This window comes from Periophthalmus magnuspinnatus, chromosome 9 (genome assembly GCF_009829125.3).
Source record: "Periophthalmus magnuspinnatus isolate fPerMag1 chromosome 9, fPerMag1.2.pri, whole genome shotgun sequence".
Lineage (NCBI taxonomy): Eukaryota > Metazoa > Chordata > Actinopteri > Gobiiformes > Gobiidae > Periophthalmus > Periophthalmus magnuspinnatus.
The window spans coordinates 19,099,820-19,123,807 of NC_047134.1; the positions used below are offsets into that span (position 1 = coordinate 19,099,820).

General features: G+C 38.4%; 1 protein-coding gene across 1 annotated transcript in view; it reads left to right on the top strand.

Annotated features, from left to right (window-relative positions):
• Positions 1–23,988, top strand: part of sema4c (sema domain, immunoglobulin domain (Ig), transmembrane domain (TM) and short cytoplasmic domain, (semaphorin) 4C) — a 156,941-nt gene that overhangs the window by 60,709 nt on the left and 72,244 nt on the right. The window contains exon 3 of the mRNA XM_033972330.2: positions 20,322–20,518. Coding sequence (XP_033828221.1) covers positions 20,395–20,518 — 124 coding nt within the window. The 5' untranslated portion in view covers positions 20,322–20,394. The remainder of the gene's footprint in view (positions 1–20,321; positions 20,519–23,988) is intronic.

The window sequence follows — 23,988 nt, forward strand, 5'->3', positions numbered from 1 at the left end:
GTGGTACGAACCAGTCTCAGATTAAGTATTATTCACGTTTTGAGGTAACAATTGAGCGATTGGTGAAGTCTGTTAAAATCACAACCATGGGAAATGAAAAAGGTAAAAGCCTTACTTGAGGAAAGCACTTAAAGTTTTTAACGGTTTTGTGGGAGCAAGTTGCGCTTTAGATTTGGCTTTATTTTTTCCCAATTTTTGTCTTGTTTGGTTTTGCTGTATTTTAAGCTGTTTCACACTAGACTGAGACTATTTTTACACCTTTTTTTTAATCTATTTTTTCCTAAAAAGGCATCTAACCTTTAAATTGGCCAGTGTCCATGGACATTGATATGTTTTATTTCAAATTGTGGAACATTCAAGTAATATTTCCACACAGACAAGCAAGTGGCGGACCACCAACAGTTACACAGTGCAATTTATTTGAGTTCTTTCATTCTTTAAAAAAGTAATTCACTCCTGTCTTTGTTCTGGATTAGTCCAGTTTAAACCTGATCAATGTTTCTGTTTTTTTCCCTGGGCAGGCTCTACTGTCTTTCCAGTAGAGCCCTCTCTTCTATTGACCACTCTTTCCCACCTGCCTGAGTATATTGAAATGTGCGGGCTGTGTCTGTAAAGGTCCAGCTCGGAGTAACCTTTCCGGGTCTGTGGCATCTGCTGCGATTCAGGGCTCTCGGCGCAGCATGAACTCCTGAACTGTTGAGAGAGAAAGCATCAAACAGAATGCAGCGCGAAAGGACAGACCGAGAAGGAAAGCTACTGAACAATTACCCCCCCAGGGAGCGGAGTAGGTGGTCCCCAAGACAGTGCACTCTACATGCATAAGGTGTCAAGGAAGTATAGGCCGTCATAAGTATGTGGGTGTGTGGGTGTTTTGCATTCTTAGGCCCAGCGGTTGTTGATGAGATATGAGGTGGTAAGGTTAGTTCAGGTGTTCTTTAGTCCTCTATTTACTCATTTTTGGCCGTAAAAATGTGGGAAAATGGTTAATTTCCTCAGTTTTTAAACATACTCCTATCATTCCTAGCATATTCATGGCACTCCTCGCCTTTTTTTTTCCTCACATTGAGTTTATAAGCACGTTTTCACAACCTTCAGAGACCAGAGCAGCATCACAGTAATAGTAACAACAAATAGCATGCTAGCAACAATAAAAAAATGCTTTAGCCTATGATTAGATGCAGACACACACACAACGGTCTTGACTAAATGAGCAGCTTGTACGATATATCTTTGCTTTATTTAGGTTTATCCTTTTTAGTCATGTACTTTAGTCCAAAACTGCAGTGTGAAAAGTCAAAGTAAGGAAACTTAGCCAACAAAAGTACATTATTTTCACATTTCTCCGTTTGTGCAACACATCAATTTATGCTTATCAGATTAGATGAGGATTTCTCAAGTATTTCTGAATATATTTAAATAAAAACAATTGCCAAACTTTTAATCACGCCCACCTCTTATGTAATCTGTTACAAAACCCTCTTTGTCAAAAAATAAAAATAACCTTTTTTTTCTCAAATAATCCCTCGCCCTTCATGTAGCCTTGCGCTGTGAGCCAAAGGCATGTTGTTTTTGATGAATACAAAAGCGCCCAAACCCACGTGCTCTCCCTCTGTGCTCTAACCTCCAGCCCCATGCTAAAGCCCAAGGGGATTCTGCGATATCTCTGTGACCTGTCATCAATGCTCCTCTATGGGTATGTGTGTGTATGTGTGGTGGTCCGCGATGGCTGTCGAGGCAAAGGTCGATGAGCGCCGCCTCAGGCGATGGACTCATGAACACATGCAGTCCAGTATATCCAGCCCAGTGTATTTCTGTGCAGTATAACATGCAGCTGATGAAAACAGCGCACCACCTCCCTCTGTACACGTTCTCCAATCAAATCCATCTCCTCTGGCCGCCAGCTACAATCTCAGAAACAACAACAAAACTGGGGAGCTCAGCAGTCATTTGGAGCAACATAGAGCGAGGGTATAACGTTTAACTTGGAAATTTAATTGGGCTTATGTTATGTAGCCTATTTAATGAATTACGTGATCTACGGACTACACCAGGAAAAGAAAAAAAACAGGACCAAGAACCCACACAGCCCAACCCAGGGAGCCAACTAAATTTGTGCAGGAAAAACCTCAACAACAGTAAACCAAATAAAAACCAATCCAATATTCCATCTCTTCTATGTGACTCTTACATTATATGCCACATCAAAACTGATACTAAACTGGGACTAATCCAGGACCAAACCAAGTCTAAACCAGGGCTAAACCCCTACCAAACTAAGACGAGGGTTGTCAAAAGTAATGAAAATCACATATTAATTGATACTAAAACTAGTATTGAAACTAGATAATCGTTTAAGCATGTATTGATACTGGATAAAATTTGACTTTTCTTGAACAATTTCATCTTGAGTTGCAGCAGAACTAACATAAAACCACATGGCATAATAAACAAATACAACTTTTTTTCAATTTAGTGTTGAAAATTACAATATTGTCTAAAGAGATTTAAATCAGGGCTGTCAAACCCATTTTCACAGAGGGCCGCATAAACAAAATGGTTGCTCTCAAAGGGCCAGATGTAACTTTAAGACAGCATAAACGTAACTTAATATAACTGAATGTAATGTAAACTAAATGCAACTACTTTTTAATCTTGTTAATTAACCATTTCTGTATTTACTACTTATTCAAGTTACAAATATTGCATATGGATTTGCATAGATATGAAAAAATGGCTGTGTAACTGTGTGTCTCCTGATAAACTGATATTTTAAGACTGTCATACCTTTCAATCTGTCTTGTCGCGGGCCACATAAAATGACATGGCGGACCACGTTTGACCCTTGGGCCTTGAGTTTGACACGTGGTTTAAATGATCAGTTGGGTATCAAAATCTTAATTATTGAAATCTAGTTTGAAATTTTATAATCATGACAACACAGACTAGGACGAGTGTAACTAACGTTGTCATGACGAAAGTGTTCAGGTCAAAGGTAAAACTGTGTCCTGTTTATGTGATGTATTTTCAGTATTGACCTACTTTTAGTATCGATTAGTATCTGGGTGTCAATACTTTTGACGTTTTGATGTGAACCCAGCCTCAGTTAATAAGACTGAAGAAGAACTCAACAAGGACATGACAAAGATAGATCAAAACCAGGCGCTGAAAAATTTCCCAATAAAACAAACTTATTTTGACTGGGAGGCAGATTTTGTTCCACCAGCACTGCACAGTTTGAGAAGTACTGGTATATTACAAACCGCTTGCATATGTTCAGCCCTGCTCCTTGCACCAACTCTCTCATCACATCACTCCCGTCTTCTGCCCGCAAGCTACAATCCCACAAACAGAAAGATGACAAACTTTCCGTGCTGGTATAGCCGTGCTCATTAAAAAGTATTCACCGCCTCGTAGGATTTAGCGCCATAATCAGCTCAGAATAATAGAAATGGTCGTATTGATGCCTGCAGCCACCTGATAACATCTCATCTCCAAACAACAACTGCAGGGGTCTGTGGATCTATTGCATACACTCCCACTCACATCAGATGGATATAGGCAAGGCTGTAGCTCCGTGACACTTGTGCATGTGTTCAGTTCGGCCTTGGGGGGCGGAACAGCCTCCATCAGAATGAAGACAAGAGATTTTCACCTATATGTTTAACTCAAGCAGCACAAACAGAAGAATGTGATTTGACAATGATAAGAAACAGATTCATTTGTAAGTTTATAGAAATGGTAATATCTCAAATTACTAAAACTTCAAATTGAAAGACTTCTCCTAATTTGCTCTGATACAAAAAAACTTGAATTGTTATCTCATCCCCGTGATGACGTGCTATTTCCGTAATATCGTCATGTCACGATTCCCTATTTCTCTCTCTGATCAAACGCACTTTACGCCACTCACACCTTCTATTCGTTATCCGCTGCAAGTCTCGTAAATCAGCGGCTTTACGCACACCGAAATCGGATAATTATCTGATATCTGGACCTTCAAGATTATTTAAGTCACATGCAAACTGCAAAATCAAAATCTGACATGATTACCCGTAAAGGAAGATCAGAAAGAAATGATGATTCTGCTGTTTACATGTCGTTTTAATAGCCTTATAACTCCATAAATCTGAACCAGATTTTGAGTGTGCATGTAACTGCAGCCGCTGACGAATCACAGTGAATGGTGAACTTTCAGAAGAAGCAGATGGGTTTGTTTACCTCTTAAAGGCAATACACAAGTACTAAGAGAGCATATTGACGCTTTAGAATATCCGTACTAAACCGGTCACTTTATAATACCGGTCACCGTAATAAGTCATGTTTGCACTGTTGTTCTGATGTTGTTGTATATATCTTACCTCTAAGACTATTTTGTTCTTAAGCATATCTTTTTTAACTTATATATTATTATTTTTGAGTGTTTTATGTTGCATTTTGTCACCGAAGAAAGTTCCTAGTTTGTGAGTTGTGTTCACTGGCAATGGCAATAAAAGTCTTCTGATTCTGGCTACAAGATAATCATTATATTAATTTTATGCTATATCATCCACGGTTTAGCGGCAGTGGACGGAAAAACTATCGGAGCAAAGTTGCATCCACGTTTCTGCCAGTCTGTCTCAAAGGCAGCGATGCTAATCTTTCCAAAACATTGTCCAGTTCTGCCATGTGTTCCTGTAACTCATGTGAATAACATTAACATCAAATGAATGCAAATCACTGTTCTATGGCGCACAAAAAAGCACGTGGACTGCCCCGGAGTAGAATGGACGACGCTGCTTTGACCAGCTATAAAAGCCTGCGGGCGGCGTCTCCAAAAGGGAATAAATACATGTGATGATCCTTTATACCGACTGTGGAACCAAAATGCATGCATGTCTATGGGAGTGCATGCGCGTGTGTGATCGGGGAGGCGATGTATTGGCAGATAGCGCCGTTGTTTGTGTTTGGCTGGCACAGATCAAAGCCTGATTATCAAAGGGTTTAATCAGCTGCAGGAAAAAAAAAAAGAAGCAATGTGATCTTTTTCAAACATTCAGAGTGGCATCTTCAGAAAAACGCTTGAAAAACCTCCAACGCATCAGTATGTACATCATCACCGCATATTCATTTCCACGCACGTGAGCGCTTGATGTGCCATATTTGCATACAATTAATGCTTTGCTAACCATCGGCAAAGCAGCACTAAATGAATTGAGTTAATGACACTGACTATTACAGACAACGATTAAAATTCCAAACTAATCGTCGACAACTCAAGTGGACACTGAGGTCGCATTTGGCATCACCATAAAAACAACTAAAATGAAAATCATGCTTTGATTTTTAGCTAAAATGTTACATATTGTAGCTTTAAACCGACTTCTTTTGAGTTGCTAAAATTTGCGTAATACAAATGGGAGCTATCTTTATATTTAAAGACACAGGAGTGAAAGCTTCAGGGAGTTTTCTCACTTAAAAATTCAGGTACTCCACAAGGACAAGGCTCAACGGCGAACAAAAAGTGAAGATGATCACGCTGGAAGTAAAAAAACTTACTGCGATAAGAGTAAAAAAAAGAGGTCAAGAAATTCCAGCACTCTGTTGGAAATATGAAATAGCCCTTTATTCAATTCAAGCTTATTTATTACATTTAATACAAATTCAGCTGACCAAAGTGCTTCGGATAAAAGGTAACACGATACAAAGGAAAAGTACTATAAAACATAACGATATCCTACGTAGCTAGTATTAAATGCCAGGGCGAAAAGGTGGGTTTATAGATTACAAGGGACAAGGACGTCCCATGTACCCAATAAAGTACTTTTAAAATATTTCCAACAGAGTGCTTCAGACCTTTTCCACATTTTAACTCTTCAAGCATGATCTCGTCACCATCTCTAGATTTATGTATGTATTTGTTATTTTTAGTTAGCCCTTAGTTTGTGTAGCAGGGTGACCAGCCTTTGACGATAAATCACATTGATCTTCTGTTAGTGCTGTTATGATACCAAGATTTTAAACTTAATTTTTATATTAAGGAAAGTTTTATTACAAAAAAATATTCCCAGTTTGCCATGTGGTCTTATAATACTCCTAGATGAAGAGGATTCTCAAACTATTCTGGAAAGGTCCAACTTCTGTTTTCTATTAAAATAATTCTTGAATTATTATATTTTAAGGTTCAATATATCCCCACACAGCTTGTATTGCTCTGACTCATGGACCAGAGCTACAAGTGCTTAATCAAAGGACGAGATGCAACCTGTCTCATTATTAGCTGACCTTCCTTTCAAATCTTTTTCAAAACATTTTTAATACCCTAGGATTACACAGTCCTGCTTAAAAGCCACAGAAATACAAGTCCTGTGTGCGCTGGCAGTGGAACATCTATCGCCTCCCCCTCCGCTGTGTCCCAAAGCTCTGTACTCTTTCAAGTCGGCCCCCTGAGACTGCATACAGGCCTTCACATCTCCATCTTCTCTCTCCCCTTTCATCCCAATGTGGCCACCGCACTTACCCGAGCCCCATCAGCCCCTCGCTCCCCTCTCCCTCTCTCTCTCCTCGCCTCGTCGCTTGCCCATACCACGCTCTACTGGTCAGGCGTGGTGCGGACTCTCAAATCTTTGATCGCGCTCTGATCTCCTCCATCATAGCGGGGAGCTCCAGCTGATTACAGATGAAATGGGATCTGATTTGGGACTTTGTCTGCGGGCCAAACACCTGGTCCGACCCCATAAGGAGGAGCCATAGAACAGGCTGGAAAGAGCAGAGCGAGACCATCTGTACTCTGTGGCTGCGCTGTGGGCACGTGCAGTGTGAATATATGTGGGATCATATTACATGGGTGACAGGCTATGGAGATAACTTATATTGTTAAAGTTCATGTAAAGGCATTGACAGGAGAGATAGGGTTAGTTCTGGTGCAAAAATATATGCAATCCTGCTGTTATTTTTATGGCAAATAACAATTTATGTTGGCTTTTAGAACACATGGAAAACTGGGAACGTTTCCTCCCGCACCTGCTTTGAATCCAGGCGACCATCATTTTTAGTCACTACTAGTACGACTCATATGGCTGTAGTGTTTTTTAGAGCTGAACCGGTTAATCAGAATAAATAAATCAAAGTAATTGTCAACTAATCTATAGATCTATTTAGTCTATACACAGACGCCAAAATATGCCATGTGCTTAGAGAAAAGGTTATTTTTTGCATATATCTGCGCTTCATCTGGGTTAAATTCAAGTGTCATTCTCAGACCTTAACCCTATAGAGGCGGATGCGTTCGTCGCCGATAGAGCGTGGTTGCGGACTTTCCATTACCGTAATTCCGCAACCAATTGTGCTCTCGTGTAAATTCAAATGGCATCTCAAAGCGGAGGCATGAAGCTCTTTAAATATGTTACTGTCATTACGGTAATGTGCCTCCGTTGTCCCTCAAAGATGATGAACCAGAACGCAGGTCCATCCATCCATTTTCTTCACTTCTTTGCTTATCCGTTGCTGGGTTGTGGGGGGGAGCAGTCTAAACAGGGACTCCCAGACTTCCCTCACCCCGGACACCTCCTTCAGCTCCTCCGGTGGGACCCCAAGGCGTTCCCAGGCCGGCCGTGAGAGCGCAGGTGCTGTGGGGATTTTCCCAGTCACTTATTCAAAGCGTTGAGAACAAATATGGATGGATATGTAAAATAGAGGTAGTTGTGTGAAAAAATGCAGTAAATTGTGATGCTTCCTTTAACATGGCTAAAAAATAATAAAAGTCTAGACGGGCCATACTGGTCTATAGTGTGCTCAGTCCTTAAAGGGTTAAGTAGGCTAAACAACTAATTGATTACTTGAAAGAATACTAGCTAGATTAGCAGCAAAACAATCGTTAATAGCAGTCACAGTCTTTTTCAAAGTTGGACAATTACGGTAACTTTGCCAACTAAGGTGTAACGATCTGGCGTATAACTTGTAATAAATATACACATCTGGGGTATAAAGTTAAAATCGATTCTGTCTAGACTGGAAAAACACCAGCATTTGGCGAGTTGGAGATCAAACCCTGGTTACCATGGAAAAACAGAAACCTCATACCAAAATCTAAAAATTGTAGGACTTAACTTGAATTTGAATCAGATATCTAACTTTTAATTCAAAAGTTCACTCCATTTGTAAAAGTGGAGCTCTTTTTCATGAGTGACCATAATTAGCTGTGCACTTTGAGCTTCATATTTGAGTAGGGTTTAAAGGTAAAAGCTGCTAATCAGTGAAATGTGCCGTTCAGGTCAGACACTGTGCTGGAAAGGTGGAATTAGAAACTTCATATCCTTCAAGCCAATTATATTATATCTGGTGTTAGCGTTTGTTGCGTAAAATGCTACACTTAGTTCTCACTGCAGAGTATGTCCTTATGGAAAATTTGTGTGGAGATGGGCAGAATATAGTGGGTAAGATTAGATCATGTCGGAATTATTGTTTATTTTAAAGCAAATTTAGAATATTGTCACAAGGGAGTGTTTAAATTTTACAATCCACTGACTTTTTGTGCACCTCAACAAAGATTTTCCAGGCTGTTTTGCAGATTCCTGATGGACAGAACTGAATTATCTGTAGAGTTAAAACTACTGACACTCTCATGAAGGCTGGCAGTTCAATTCGATCTCCTTTTCATTGCAGACATTTTTATTTTTGAGCAAAATAGAAAGACTAAACTTCATTCTGTCTTAGTAAAGCTTTGACTCTATGTATGTGCTCTATGGAACTTTTCTGACCTGGTTATTTTCACAAAGATGCATTTCCTGAAGTTTGCCACAGTATATTAATTATCTAACTCCACTTCATCAAGCACGACACCACCAGACTAATTTACAAGTCAGATCTGTGAAGAGGTGACCCCCTAACAGTAAGAATATATTATTTTTCTAGGTATTTTGTGGTAATAAAACAACTGTAACTGAAAAAATGTAAGATAAGTTTAAGGCAGAACAATAACATGGTTTCATAGTACACCCTTAAAGAAGATCTACTGAGTTTGTGCCTGCTATATAATTATAATTTGCGCATTTTAAATTGAGAAATTGAGAAAACGGGGATTGATTGTCAGCATGGTGTCTTGAAAATAAGTGATTAAAGATTGCTTAAATACAACTTTGAGAGCGTAAATGAGAAGGAGACAAATGTAAAATATGTTTATACTTTATCCTGATGAAGCACTTGCCCATGTGTTAGTTATTAATACTTTGAGTCATATGTTTCAGCGGATCAGTAGTTAGTTAAGCCTATGTATTATTCAGTGTAGTCAGCATACACGGAGAGCGATAGGATATCACTTATTTATCTCGTTTCCAACACTGGAAGTATTGGATCAAGTAATTTCCCTCTTTACTGCATAGAAAAACAGTGTATCGGTGATGTATGCATGGCTCCACAGCTCCGCATGAATAAGTGAGGAGAAATACGCAGCGTTGAAGTCCACATTGGCTGCTTTCACTGCACATACCGCAAGTCATCAATCTTGCATGGACCTGTGTAACATGATACCACTTGCCCAGATTTCATAGGACCGTTTTGCTCTGGATTTGAACCCGCAACCTTGAAATCTCTGCTTTGCAGGATCAATACACAGGAAGTGTTGTGAAGTTCTGTATTTCACACACGTAGCATATCTGTCTACTGTACAAGCTAAAACATGAGGCATTCAGATTTTTATCTCTTCTTATTTCTTTCATTTTTCCCTTTACTAAATGGATAATCTACCCGGCCTAATTATCATGTAAAACCTTCCCAAGAAGCTCTGGTGATTTTGATAACTTTTTTGAACCTTTCTGATCAGATTAGAAGAAAATAAAAAAGATGGAAAGAGAAATGGGGTGAACCAAGGGCAGAAATGATCTTCCGGCAATGAATCTTTCAAAAGGGAAATTGAAGTTTTAAACATAGTGTTCTTTGAAAGGACCTTTGGCAAAGTAACGTTCAAAAACAGAACCACACAACCAATAAATGTGAAAAGAGCGTAATTTAAAGGTGCACTGTGCAACTTTTCCTGTTGAGGGTCCATTATCTACTTGTCTCCATGGAGATGTTATTGCTTTACCTTCATTACAGGTGTTTGTATTGCTCAAAAATACAACCATTTCTTTTGTAAATACAAGCGCCTTTCCACAGATGTGAATTGTAATGTAGCTTAGTTCTGTAATATACATGTCTCACTTGATGTAGATGTGTTTAATCTGTACTGTGGAACATTTTAGACAAAGCAATAGCATTTCCGGGGGAGACAGGCAGGTGGCGGACTCTCTACTATCACTGTCCCTTGTTTCAATCATTTCTATATGTATTCTGCAGCTTCTGTACTATGTGTGTGTTATAAAGGTTTCTAGGTTCAAATTTGTCATATATTCGTGTTCATCTCATTCACACATGGGCGTAGTAGTGCGTTGAGTGTATTGCCCATCGACACAAGGACAATATTTACTACTGTAACAGGAATCAAACTAATAAGTTGTCTATTATCTATAACAACTGATAAACTCCTTCCCAACTAATCATATTTACAGAAAACATTTAAAGAACTTGTAAATTTCCATGACAGTTTTTCTTTTTCTTTTTTTCCTCTATTTTTAAAGACACAGTATTGGGTATTTTTTTCAGCATTAGTTTAATTTCCAACAATTTGCAGTGTTCCACAGTTATTCCTCACACCCCTAACGCATTCATAGCATCCTAATTATTCACTGTGATGAGTTTATAAGCACCTTAGAGTCCAGAGCGGAGGTTTAAGAACAACTAGCATGCTAACAACATCACTTCCAGGATAAAAGAGTGTTATAATTAGACCCTAATTTTGACCCTAAGAACTACTTTTGTAATGTATCTGTATTGGGGCAGAACAGATTTGACTTTATTACATGAAAAAAAAATTGGGTACAGACGTTTTAAGTCACATACCCAGACTAACAAATGTCTTTTTGCTCGTTTGGGGCTAAGACAAAAAGCTCAACCAGCTTGTCTCCAAAATGAACTAATATGTAACGAATATTGAGTGAAACTTCATAATCAAAATTCTATCTCAGCTTTCAAAATGTCCCCTTCGTTGGCAGAGTATTAAACTGTCTATTTGTGGACTTATTGCCTCATCTCCACACTGTGATGACTTCAAAGTGAGCTATGTATCATTCTCCCTTTTCGGCATGAAATCGTCTGATCTTATCCTTGCCCCCATTTAGGTGAGGTGCCTTTGTGAGCCGGGGTCGCATGGGTTTTCCAAATGTCACAGATGCCATAAAAACAAAGGTGGATGTAACAAGATACTTACCCGGGAGGAGTGGCGCTTTTAATGACTCATTTTACTTGTGAATGCGTTTTGTAATAGACAGTTGTACATTTAGGTGAAAAACTTTTTAGAATTGCACTATGCGTTGGTTAATGGTTTTAAAAGTGCTTATAATCTTGATTCACCACATCATAGCAATAGAAGTAACATCGATAAACCTGTCACGATAATACAGTTTGAAGCACGATGTATCGCTATGGAGAAAAAACGATAAACGATTATATTTAAACTATTTTTGCCACTGATACAAAAACAATAATGCGACATAATCCCAGTTAACCATTTTTAAAAAGACTGTCTAATGAAAAGGCCAGAGCTGCAACAAATAAATAACAGAATGATGTCGTAATTAGCCATAGAAGTCACAAATCTTATCGTATTACAACTAAAATAACAAAAATCTTACCACTTTTGCAAAGAAATTGACACACAACACACATATAGTCCCAAAAAATATTGTTTCAGGTTTTATATATTGAACAATGAGTCACTATAGTAATGATTCTAACAGGCCTAACCATTGACTGTATTTGTAGAAGTTGTGGTAGAAAAAGTAGCTGTTCAGAGTCATAATACACATAAATAACCATTGGAAATTATAGTGGTTAAACAATGTTGCAATAGCATCCAGTTGGCACAGTTAAACAAACTTCAAAATGTAAAAAAACAGATAACTTAGATCTCAACAGACATATCCTGAAATCACGTCTTTCTTGTATTAGGTTACAATAAATATCACATCCAAATCTAATTGCACGCTTTTCTTAAACTGTATCACCATATGGAACTGTAAAACTGTGGGTGAGACACGTAATTTCAACTATTCACCGAAGTAACTGAGCAAATGTTGAGCACTTTTGATTTCCAGCTCACAATAATACTCAGAAATAGCTTTAGTTTACAGCAGTTTGACTTAACAGTTGCAGTTTTCATTTTAAGAAAAAGCAGTGCTGGGTAGTGGCACGGTCAGAGGAAGGAAGTGAGCAAGTGGTACTATCTGTGTTTATTCTACATCAAGAGCAGCTGGAGGGCGGGGCCATCCATCAGTCTGTATTTGTACAAAAGATTGTGGGTACGTGTGTGTGTGTGTTTGTGCGTGTGTTTGTGCATGTGTGGGGTTTGGGTCAGGTTAAGGGCTATTAAGTTTGTCCCGCTGTGAATGAAGGCTGCAGAGAGAGATGCGCCCTTGTCTCGCTGTAACTCACAATATGGGCCAAAGGTCAAAGGTCAAAAGTCAAACAATGCCTGGAAGGAGTAGCAATCAGCTGGGACGCAGCTAGAGGTCAGTGCAGCGGTGCATCATGGGAGGAAGGAAGGAAGAGGAGAACAGGAAGCAAGTAAAGATTGAAGGCCGGACGAAGAACAACAAAGTGATGAGTCTTGGAAAAATAATGAGCTTTTTACGCCCACGAGAAGCTTCCTGAAGTCAGTGTGCATATTAAGTGTCATATTAAAATGTTGCGCTCTTTATTTTTTGGATCTTTAGTGCCTACAGTATTTTATAAACCAAATAATGTGGTAAATGTCAGGTATTTTGAAAACTATGATTATGATGGTACAAAAATATATATATTTTTTATCACAGAACAAACTGAAGATAATTAAACCTGTTATTACTGCTCTAACAATATGTGAAATATGTTAAATATTCTCAAACTATAGTAAGTAATATGATGATTTAAAAAAAATATATATATTTAGTATTACAATCTTAAAGTTGCTGTACCTGATTATTACTGTCTTAAAAATGTGAAAAACAGAATGAGTTTATTCTAAATGGTTGCAGTGGTCCATACTATTCCTCACTTTATGCATTCTGAGCTTCCTAATTATCGCCACGATGCATTTATAAGCGCTTCTCCCATCTGACCAGAGACCAGTGCTGAGTTTTGCTGTGATAGTAAAGCTAACAATAATTTGCATGCTAATGTGCACTTCCTGATTATCAGACAGCAGGCAGCGGACTTATTTAGACCTCAAGAGCTGCTTATACAATATATCTGTACTGAGGAAAGACAAATTTAGCTCAATGTTTGCCAATTAAAAATGCGTGTAATACTTTGGAAACGATTCAATTTCTACTTTTTAAAGATATTTCAAATTTTACAGACACTTTTATATGTTATATTATGATCAAATTTTTATTTAATCAAAGGATTTTAATTTATTTTTTATTATATTCATTTAGGCGGCTCTAATCCATCTACACAACCAATGCCATATCCTTCCATTCTTCAAACTACCTAATCTTCTAGAAATACCAACTCATTACTGTGTCCCATTTTTATATACTCTAATGATGTCTCCATTGTGTAGTCCTGACTGATACTAGGCTATACTGGGTCTTTGCTCATTAGTTAAAAAACATGCTATGCAACTACCACCAGCAACAACAACAAACAAGTATAGCAGCAGGCTGTACCAGACTTCAGATGGTTTGATAGTCCCCGCGGAGCTGTGTTGGACCATTAGGGGGCGCCGCAGCAGGCCTGAGCTGGACTCTTATGACACCATGGGAGATTAAAGCAGTCTGTTTGATACAAAGAAACAGAAAAATACATCAGAGAGACATAAGCTAACCCCTCCGCTTCACAAGGAGGTCCCTGCTCCAGTGGCAATCAGTACTGCGGTATCAGCTGAGGACAACTAGTGGTACTTTGACTACGTGTAGCGTTGCACACAGTGGGAACAGTATACATTTTAATCAAAAGTTGGCCTATTGTTATCTCAAACAAAATATTATATAAGTAGGAATGACAGTGGTGTCTGAAAACTACACAGAGAAGTAAATGTATTAAAGTAAGTCAGTTCTACTTTTGTTTAAAATAGTACTACTAACAACACTACTGCAGCTGCAACTATTGATACCTAGAAACACATGTATTCTTAACAGTGAGCGGTCATCTTCCCCACAGATCTCACCTGTAAACTGGCCTGGTGCTTGTCTCCATAGAGATAAATACATTTCATGCAGTTTCTTCCATATGTGCATTGAACTGAACACAACTGCAATAGTGTCACTACTGCTGACGCTACTTCATAAATTCTGGTTTCTTTTCGCCTGCAGAATATGTAGATGCCTAAAAAAATCATTTATTGATCTGAAATCGACGAGGCAGTGCCACTTGTGAATTAAACATCGTTGTCATGCTGCAAAGTGGGTTAATAATTGATGACGCTCCTTTCTCCTCACTTGAATGGTGGTTCGTGACAGCCCCACAGTACTGCAGACAGCGCAGTGCCACCAACCTGCACTAGACTAATGTGGGAGTCTATGTGTCACAGCTGTGATTAATGGCTCCATTTACATAAATATTAGTGATCCTTGGATGGATTTCTTTATTGAAGTCAGAGGGAGAGGCAGTAACATAAGAATTGGCAATAATAGGACGCTTTATGTTGGCCTTCTTTGAACCGAGCTTTTCTGATGATTTGACTAATACAGGCAAGAGTATTATGTGAGAATAATGAGACGGCTGGAGCGTATGAACAAACTTATTTAGTCGATTGGTTTAGTTTATAAATAGCGGTGATGGTTGTAAGGATTATAGTGTATGGGTATTTGCATTATTCTTTTCACAAGTCGGAAATCTTGTATGGTTCAGTTAGTTCCTAAAATGGACAGAAAATATCAAGGTTACTGTGGCTCAGGTGGCTGTACACGAGCTACAAGGTTGTGTTCTTGAAGTACTTGGGCTTGGCTGCCTCTTGTCCATCAGGCTGACCCAGGGCAGTTGTGACTACAAGGATAGTTCAGTGTTACTTTTTGTAAAGCAGTTTGGATTCCTTGAAAATCATCATAAACATTTGGAATTTATTTTTTGGTCTTGTTTTGGTTTTGGTACTTTTTGAGCACCAACAGATCTAAACCAGACCAATAGCAGCACTATTCCAGGTCTAAAATGAAAGTCTTCTATTGCTACAGTAGTTCAAAACAAGCAGTAACACAAAGTAGGACAAAAATGTTGATACAATTTAACTAGAACTGAAAAGGAATGCCCGTACCACATTTACAAACACATTGCAGCCATACATGCTTGTCAGCGCCGATCTTATCCGATCTCGTATGGTAAGCAAGGCTGGGTTTGGTTAGTGCGTGGATGGGAAACTGCTGGGAATACCGAGACCAAGGGGCACAGTAGGGCAGTGGTGACGCTATTGGAAACTGTTTTTGTGTCCATATGCAAGATACTTCACTCGCCTAGTATGAATGTGGGTGAGTGTTGGTGGTGTTGGTGGTTAGAGGGGTGCAAATTGGCAGCCTCGCTTCTGTCAGTCTACCCCAGGCCACATTCGCTAGTGTAGAGTAAATAAATAATGCAATGGAAAGCGCTTTGGGTGTCTTGAAAGGTGCTATAGTAAATCCAATGCTGTTATTTATTATTAACACTATGTAACACCTAGCAACAACCTTGACAACACAACTCTTAATTAAGTCGACTTGACAAAAGATGGTTTCGAAATTCCATGCACTACTTAAGGTGCCAAGGGAGCTAGCCATGGCATCGGAAAAACTTGATTCCCTATTATCGGGCAGAACCTCATCTCCATTTTGTTTTGTGTTTAAACTTCCCTCTTCAGCTAATTCGGCCTTGAGGATGCACACTTCACTTCTGCCTCTCAGACTTGGACCAAAACCTCTTGTGGAGACTCTAGGCATGCTTTCTCTCTCTCTCTCCATCTTTTATACCCCTTCACCGGCATCTCTCCTGTGCGTACCCGCATGTGCACGGTCCACCGAGGCCGGCAACATCGATCCAATAAAGCCGCTCTTCGTCATTTGGAGAGGTTTTGGAGAGGTCCTCACCCAAACGCACTCTTTAAGCTAGCTCATTTACCGTCACATCGCCACGGACATGCTAGAGAGTGGATTTTTTCTTCTTTTTTTTTTTTCTAATGCATTGCCTTCTTATTTTCTTCTCAAAAGTGTGATCGATAGCAGCCACACACACAAATACGCAGCTCCAAATCTCAATTACCTCCCCTGCCAATCTGCCAAATGGACCAAATGTTTGTTTTGCCATCGCAGACTGTTCGCATGGGACCAGGCACCACTCGAGAAACTCCAATAAGATCTGCAGTATTTATAGAGGTAATTTACTGTGTTGGGCAGTAGCATTGTTGTTTCAAATGTTACCAAATTAATCCAAGAAAATGTCAGGAAGCCATGAGTCAGTCACCTATCAACCATTGTTCCAAAAAGACAAATTATGCAACTTTTCGGCTGGAGCGTCTGTCACCTGCTGGTCTTCATAGAGATGTTAATGCTTTGTCTGGAGTGTATGGCATATAGTATCATTTTTTTGTTCTTAAATGCCTTGAAAAACATACATTCTACCGCCTACTCACCTACTCGTCTCCATGGAGATAGATAATTTTAATGCCATAGCGTGGGACATTAGAAACAAAGCAACAACACTTGGAGATAAGCAATCGATGGACCCAAAACCAGACCCAAAACCATTTTTCATAGTGATCTTTTACCAAAACAAAGCAACTTGTCAGCAAAAATCTTCTTGTTTAGGGGTAACGCCAACCAACCCTTACCGCTGTTGTGCTCTTGGGCAAAACACTTCACCTGCCCGAGTGATTGATGATGGTCTGGAGGGGCTGATGGTGCAGATTGGCAGCCCGGCTTCCATCCGTACAGTAAGCTACAGGAGTAATTTACAGCAACGTAGTGCTGTGAATGAATACTGCCCCAAACTGTAAAGCAAATCCTAGTCTGAATAGGGCTGTACGAAAATAAAAATACAAAATATCTTTGAAAGATCGAAATACACAACAAATTAAATTTTTTTCCTGCATTGTTCGCACTGACCTTTTCTGAGATTTTCACAACAAAGGTAAATATAAAATATGGTCTTTATTAAAGCGAGGAATTTTTCACACCTCTCTAAAACTCCGGTGCATTCGGTATATTCTGCGGGAGCTCGTAGTAAATATGCGTTGACATTTTGAGCCTATTTAAAAGTCAATGGGTTTTCTTGTATCATCAAAGGCAGCATTTCAGTGCAGTGGAGAGAGCAGAGGGACTGTGGACAGATGGTGGATTTATCATTGAAAACATCCCTTAGTTCCAGAGACATGTCTACGCGAACATCTATGCACGATACATAAGAGGAATGCCAACAGTTCATTTTTACGATATCCATCTTTTAGTCGCAGTGCTATTCAACTCACATTTTAAGCTCAATCATTGTGAACAAATAGCTGGGATAATCGAATGAACAAAACTACAGACAGTAAAATGGTTTGCAGCTTTCTTTGTTGATTATCTTCAAAAGCAGCAAACAAAGTGGTTGAGTGAAAATGTTTTGGGGGTTTTGAAGAATGGGTTCAAAAAAAGTAATTAAATCTACAGATTCAAAGTGTGTTTTTATATCCTCATAGAGCCAATATGTTTTTTGTTTTTTTTTGTTTTAATTATTATCATGTTACAAATACAATGGCAGTACCACTTAAAGCCACAGTATGCTACAAAAATAAAGCAAAATACAAGCTTGTTTTTTCATGTTTGCTTTACTGAGGAACTGTGAGCAGGCTTGCATCAACACAAACCTAACTCATATTCAGGCCCTCTCTTTCTTGTTTATTTGGTTTTCCTTTGACTAAACTTATCAGTGTACATGGAGAATATTCCAAAGTATTTAATTTCCTTCTTCCATGGAATCATGCAGGTGATCTGGCAAATTTGATGACAAAACATTTACTATGAAACTTGTGGTCTTGTCATTTACATATTGAGTTGGCTTTGAGTTGACACTTTACCCAGATGCCCTTCCTGATAACAACACTTGAAAGTAGCACATTGATAAGGATACGGCATCAGAATTTGGTTAAATAATTAGAAATGTGTGATATGAAATAATCCAGTTGCGTTATATGAGATTGTTGTGCTCTCTTTAGCATGGACTCAACAATTAAGAATGTTTTAGCTGTTTTTTGCAAACCACTTTAGGGCTCGCAATGCATCTTAGCTTTTACTGCAACATTAACAACAGCAGAGAACCACAATCAACCAGTAAAGTAGTCTGATTGAGGAACACATTTTATGGCCCTGTTTGGTAATTCTCCTTTGGCCCTTTTGTTTTCCCAATTTGACAAACTTTATGGTCTATTGATTGACCATTCCAAGTTGATTAAAAAGAAATGTAATTATCTTTTACTACATCATCAGGACCTATGTGTACCCTGTAAAAGCCGCACTGTGTAACTTTTCCGATTGCTTGCTCTGATGAAGACCACAAAAGTCCAAAACCCAAACGTGTTGGTATGTCCTTCACATAAAAAATGATTTTTAACTGTACATCTGAGTGTCTCGGATCAATTATCTTCATATTAACTTTTTTGGTGCTGGGTTCGCCACCTGTTTGTCTTCATGGAGCTGATATTGCTTTGAATTTCCCACAGTATAGCATTAAACGTATCTATAGCAGTTATTTCATTAGGGGTGTTTTTACTGCAAAAAACCCCAAACCCATGCATTTTGATGTGAGCAGGGTCACTTCTCCACAGATCTGCCCTGTTTTTTGCTCTTTATTACTAAACTGTATTGTGTGAGCTAGGATTGTAGACAAATTTAATGCCATACTGTGGAATATCCCAAGCAAAACTACAGTATAACACCACCATGGAGACAAGCAGATGCACTTTTAAAGCAAACCTATTATACAAAATTGACTTTTCAGAGCTTTTAACCATATCATAGTTCGTTTCTTCTCATTTACACTCTCTATGTTGTATTCAAAGTGATTTGTGCATGTTTGATGAATCTTAAATTACTTATTTTCAAGACACCATATTGCAGATCAATCCCTTTTTCACCACCACCGGCATACGCCCACTGCTCTGTACTTTGTTCTCCAGTTTTATTTTCTTAATCGATGATACGCGTGGGATTCAGCAGCGTTGAGTAGTCATTTTGGTACAAATGAAAAAAACAAAACAATTCCGCTACTTGCTAGGGAAGCTTCTATAGAACAAAACAAAAAACTTCTACTATTTATTTCACCTGTGTTACTTCTCTGTGAGTCCTTGTTATGATTGTATTGTAGTGCTATTCCATTGGCGCAAACTGGACATGTTCATTAACTATAGAGCAATTCATTTACAGCAGTGCGGTTGGATTGTCCTTGCCGCGACATTCGTAACACATTGACGTTTGATGCGCTGCCAGCACCAATTAACTTTGATAACTCTAGTGCCTGGTTTAATGTAGTGCTGCTGAATTGGCTTGACAAGAGGCCTACAGATAAGAGTTAGTGAGGTTTTTGAGTGGCAATAGTTGGGTTATGGTCACAGGGGTATAGCTGCATGCATGGTGGAGATGTCAAAATTTTGCATGGATTGAGATAACAGTAGTTTAGAAAGATATTGTGACCTAGCGAAAGTGTAATTTAGTTTTTATAGGTCTACATGAGATCAAAACAAGGAATTCATATTGATTAAACAAGGTCAAAACATAGCTTACCTTATTTTGTTTGGGCAAATTTTCTCAGTCTTATTTCATATTTATACAAACTTTCTGAATATACATTAATCTGTTTTATTTATTAATTATTTTTTTATTTTATTATTTTTAGTTTTATTTATTTATTTATTATTTATTGTTTATTATTTATGTATGCATTTATTATTATTTATGTATTTATTTATTTATTTATTTTGTATTTTTTATTTTATTTTTATTTTTTGACATTTTTAAATCTATCTATCTAGTCTATCTGTCTATCTGTAACGTTTGCAGTACCTAATTAATATTTTAGCCATTCTCCAGACCATGTGCATAACTATTTTCTCTTGGTTCTTAATCTTCTATTTAATGAAACATGTTCTCAAAATAGAGCGTTATATCTTTCTATAGCAGATGTTTGGTGACTACTACAGTGACTGCTTTGAAAAATGTCCCAGTCTTACTCTCCCCGACAACATAGCTTCAGATAAACAAGAAAGCCAATAAAAGAAAGTGATTTTTTTTTTCCCCTTCCCTTCAAATTTATGTGTTGGGGTTCTTTCTTTACAGGCTACGAGGAGCGGCAGCCAGTGAGATCATCTGATTGGTCTCCCTGTCCATCAATCAAGGTCTCTTCCAGCCAATGGGAGGCGACATGGGGGCAGTGGGCGGGACTAAGGTCTTGTTCCTGGTCGTACTGATGGGATGGGAGAAGTCGTGCAGTCTGAACTGGAACCCGATCCCTCGAAAGACTGTGAGATACCAGGGTGAGTCACTACTTGAATTAGGATTCCACGATTGCTGTAAATTGAGAAAATGCAAAAATTCAAGAACATATCAAAAATTTTGACCAAAAAAAGAGTAAATTTCCTCCTGGTATTATCTGACAACTATATAAAAATATCACCACTACTAAAACTACAACCTAAATTACTTCTACTACTGTGCACCTTCTTATTTCTGAACTAGTCGGAACTAATCTAAATTTAAAGAAGCACTATGCAACTTTTCTGGTGGAGGGAATTTGGAATGTTTCTGAGTATGGCTTTAAAATCTAGTTATCATGCATTCAATTACAAGTGTTTATATGGCTTAAAACTAATAAAAGTGCATTGTTACCAAGCAGGCTCACCTCTCCACAGAGTTGACCTCTAACATCGTCTGTGGCTTGTTTCCATGGAGACAACAGCGAGTGGACCCTCTACTAGAAAAGTTACATAACATACCGTACTTTAAATTACAACACTATCGCAAGAGGTTACAAGTTGGTCTACTTTTTTTTTTTACCCAACACCCAAACCTGTATAAATGAACTATATAGGATCCATAGAAAGGGCATCTGACGTAAAATCCCAGATGATTGTCCAAACTGATTCTATTTAAGAGCGTTTGCTTATGGTGAGTTGGAGTTTTAGCTGGAAAATTGATCCTCCTTAAGACTGTGTGATACCAGTGTAACGTTAGCTGTTAAATGAGAAGGACCTAAGGGCAAAATGGAGAGTTTCGAGTGAAAGGCCGACGCTGTTTACAGGCATCCGCAGCACAGATGACATCACTCCAAGCTTTTTCTTTGTGAGACGCGAGAAAGTTAATGAAAGACGCTCTTCACACGTCCTGATTATGTAACTGTCTCACATAAAGACGTTTTTGGAAATCTTTTCTTGGGATAAAAGCTATGTTTTTGTGCAATGTCTGAATTTTTCTAAATAGGGACAAGCAATTAAAAATGTTTCAACATACTTCCTCGATTTATCAAATAACTGTAGAACCTATGGGGCGGTAATATTGACCAAAATTAATTTATCTCTCTCTTTCTCAGCAATTTATACCCACATTGCACGTTTGTTCCTGTTTGCAGCATTTCTTGGTAAACGGTCACATTTATATACAATGTTTTCCATGTTCAAGACACTCAAATCGCTTTACATTGATGAACCAATCACCCATTCATACGCCGATGTACGCAGACAGTGGGGGCGCAATAAGTGTCTTGTCCAAGGACACTTAACCCATCTTAATATAAATGATGTACTCGTTTTTTCCTCATTTTCAAAATAACATTCGCAGTGTTTTGATGACCTGCCCATCTCTTATTGAACCAGGAAAGAAACAATAGCAGTGGTAACAATAGTGGAATGTCATTTTATCATAGTTACGTTTAGGACTTTTGTTTTGTACTTGAACAAGAATAATTAATACTACTCTTCTTCTAGCTGTAATCTAATTGTAATATAGTGCATTTCAATAAACTTCAGCTACCCAAAGTGCTTCACAACAACAAAAATCACACGATACATAGGAAAAGTACAATAATACACCAAGATATCTTGTCTTGCTAGTATTAAATGCCAGGGAGGAGAGTTGGGTTTTCAGTCTAGTCTTAAACTCCATTAAAAACTGAGAGGGTCTGATCTGACAGGCAGAGAGAGGCTTTTTCATTGTCTGGTTGCTGCCACATAAAAACCTCTATCATCTCCATTTGTAACTTAAAATGCGTTTCATTTTTTGTAAATCCTCATCTTGACCTCAAAAAATGTGATATCATTTATTGTATTGTCACCCAGAATAAAATATAACTTGAAGATCGCAACTTGAATAGCTAAATATCTTTAATATAACAATTTTGGATGCATTATTTCATTGATTAAAAGCATAAACCTGTACTACTCGAACAGTCCTTACGTTGCCAGAGTTTAAAACATTTAACACATCAAATCACAGTTGGACAGCAAAACAAATCTCTCAAAAATCTAAACAGTAAAAGTGGAAAATTGCTTTACGCTTTTGCCTTGACCTTTTCCTTCAATAAACGTTACAGATCGTACTCTGCCAAAGTTAATCCATTCAGACTGCTTCCTGCTCTGACCTGACTGCTGTGTGCCAATTCAATACATCACACACAGTACTTCTCTGCTACTGCGTTTCCCATTTTTCAGAAGTAACTCCAATACGCCCGTGCTACTGATACTTGCCTATACCAGCACATCAGCTTCCTCTTCAACGTTTATTTTTCAGAAATCTAACACCAAACCAATAACTGTGAAATGCAGGAGGATTTATCGGCTACGCAGCATTGACCCAAAACTGGAGGAGGAGGAGGAAGTAGTTGTCCATATCTGTTATCAAGTATTTCTGAAAATAGAATTATCCAAACAAACATTCAAATACCATGTTTCGTTTTTTTTTTACTGTGAAAATGTACTGTACTTATTACTGATACATATTTCTGTTTTTATCTTATTACTACTTCGATAACATGTAGGTCGGCTCCAGTACAGCAAATTGGCCGACAGTAGCTCAGTTTGTAGAGTGTTTGTCCACTGATCTGAAGGTTGGCGGTGCGATTCCAGGTCCCACAGATGAATGCTGTCGTTGTGTTCTTGGGAAAAACACTTAACCCACCTCGTCCCCAGTGTCTGCGTACACTGTGAACAGGTGAGTGGTTCCTTGATGTAAACAGCTTTGAAGGTGGAAAAGCGCTATACACTTGTCTCTCGCGTTAATGTGTTTCACCTTTCGCAGTCTCGCTGTTTCCTGGATTTTTTTAGTGCAATTTTTTACAGCGCACGAATGTGCATTGTGTTCTGCGTCCTGATTGGCTAAGGGACTGTAGACCAATGTCAATCAGTCTCCTTCGTGCCGTGCTTTCTTTACAGTACAGAATGCATTCAGCCAAATTTACATAAATGTTTGATCAAAACTAGAGCGGAGCGGCGCCAGAACGGTGCGGCACGGTCAGAGGAACTGTGAAATACGCTTGAATCACTATTAATTAATTAAACAAGAGAAAAATGTGAGAAAATGTTAATGCCTGTCTGCAAAAAGTGCATAAAGTGTGTGGTGAGGGGTTTTACAGCTGCAAAACATAGAGAATAATTGTTAAAAATAAAGCTGACTACTTCGCGGATTTCACCTATTGTTGGTTATTTTAGAACATAACCCCCCGCGATAAACGAGGGACCAATGTATAAAAGAACATACCAAACTACTTAAACAAATTCTTATTATGAGTGCGGTTGCCTCTCCACAGTCCTGAACTTGGTTTCGCTCGTTTTCATAGAGTTTAATGCTGTAATGTGAAAAGCTACACATTTTTAAAGTCACCAGTGTCATAAAATCATTAATGTAAAAGAAGTGCACCATAGACCAGCGTACTCGTTCTTGCAGAGTTTCAAATGACGTCACAATATTCGATCGGCCAATGATGTTTAATAAAGATGAGGGCAGCTAAAATGAA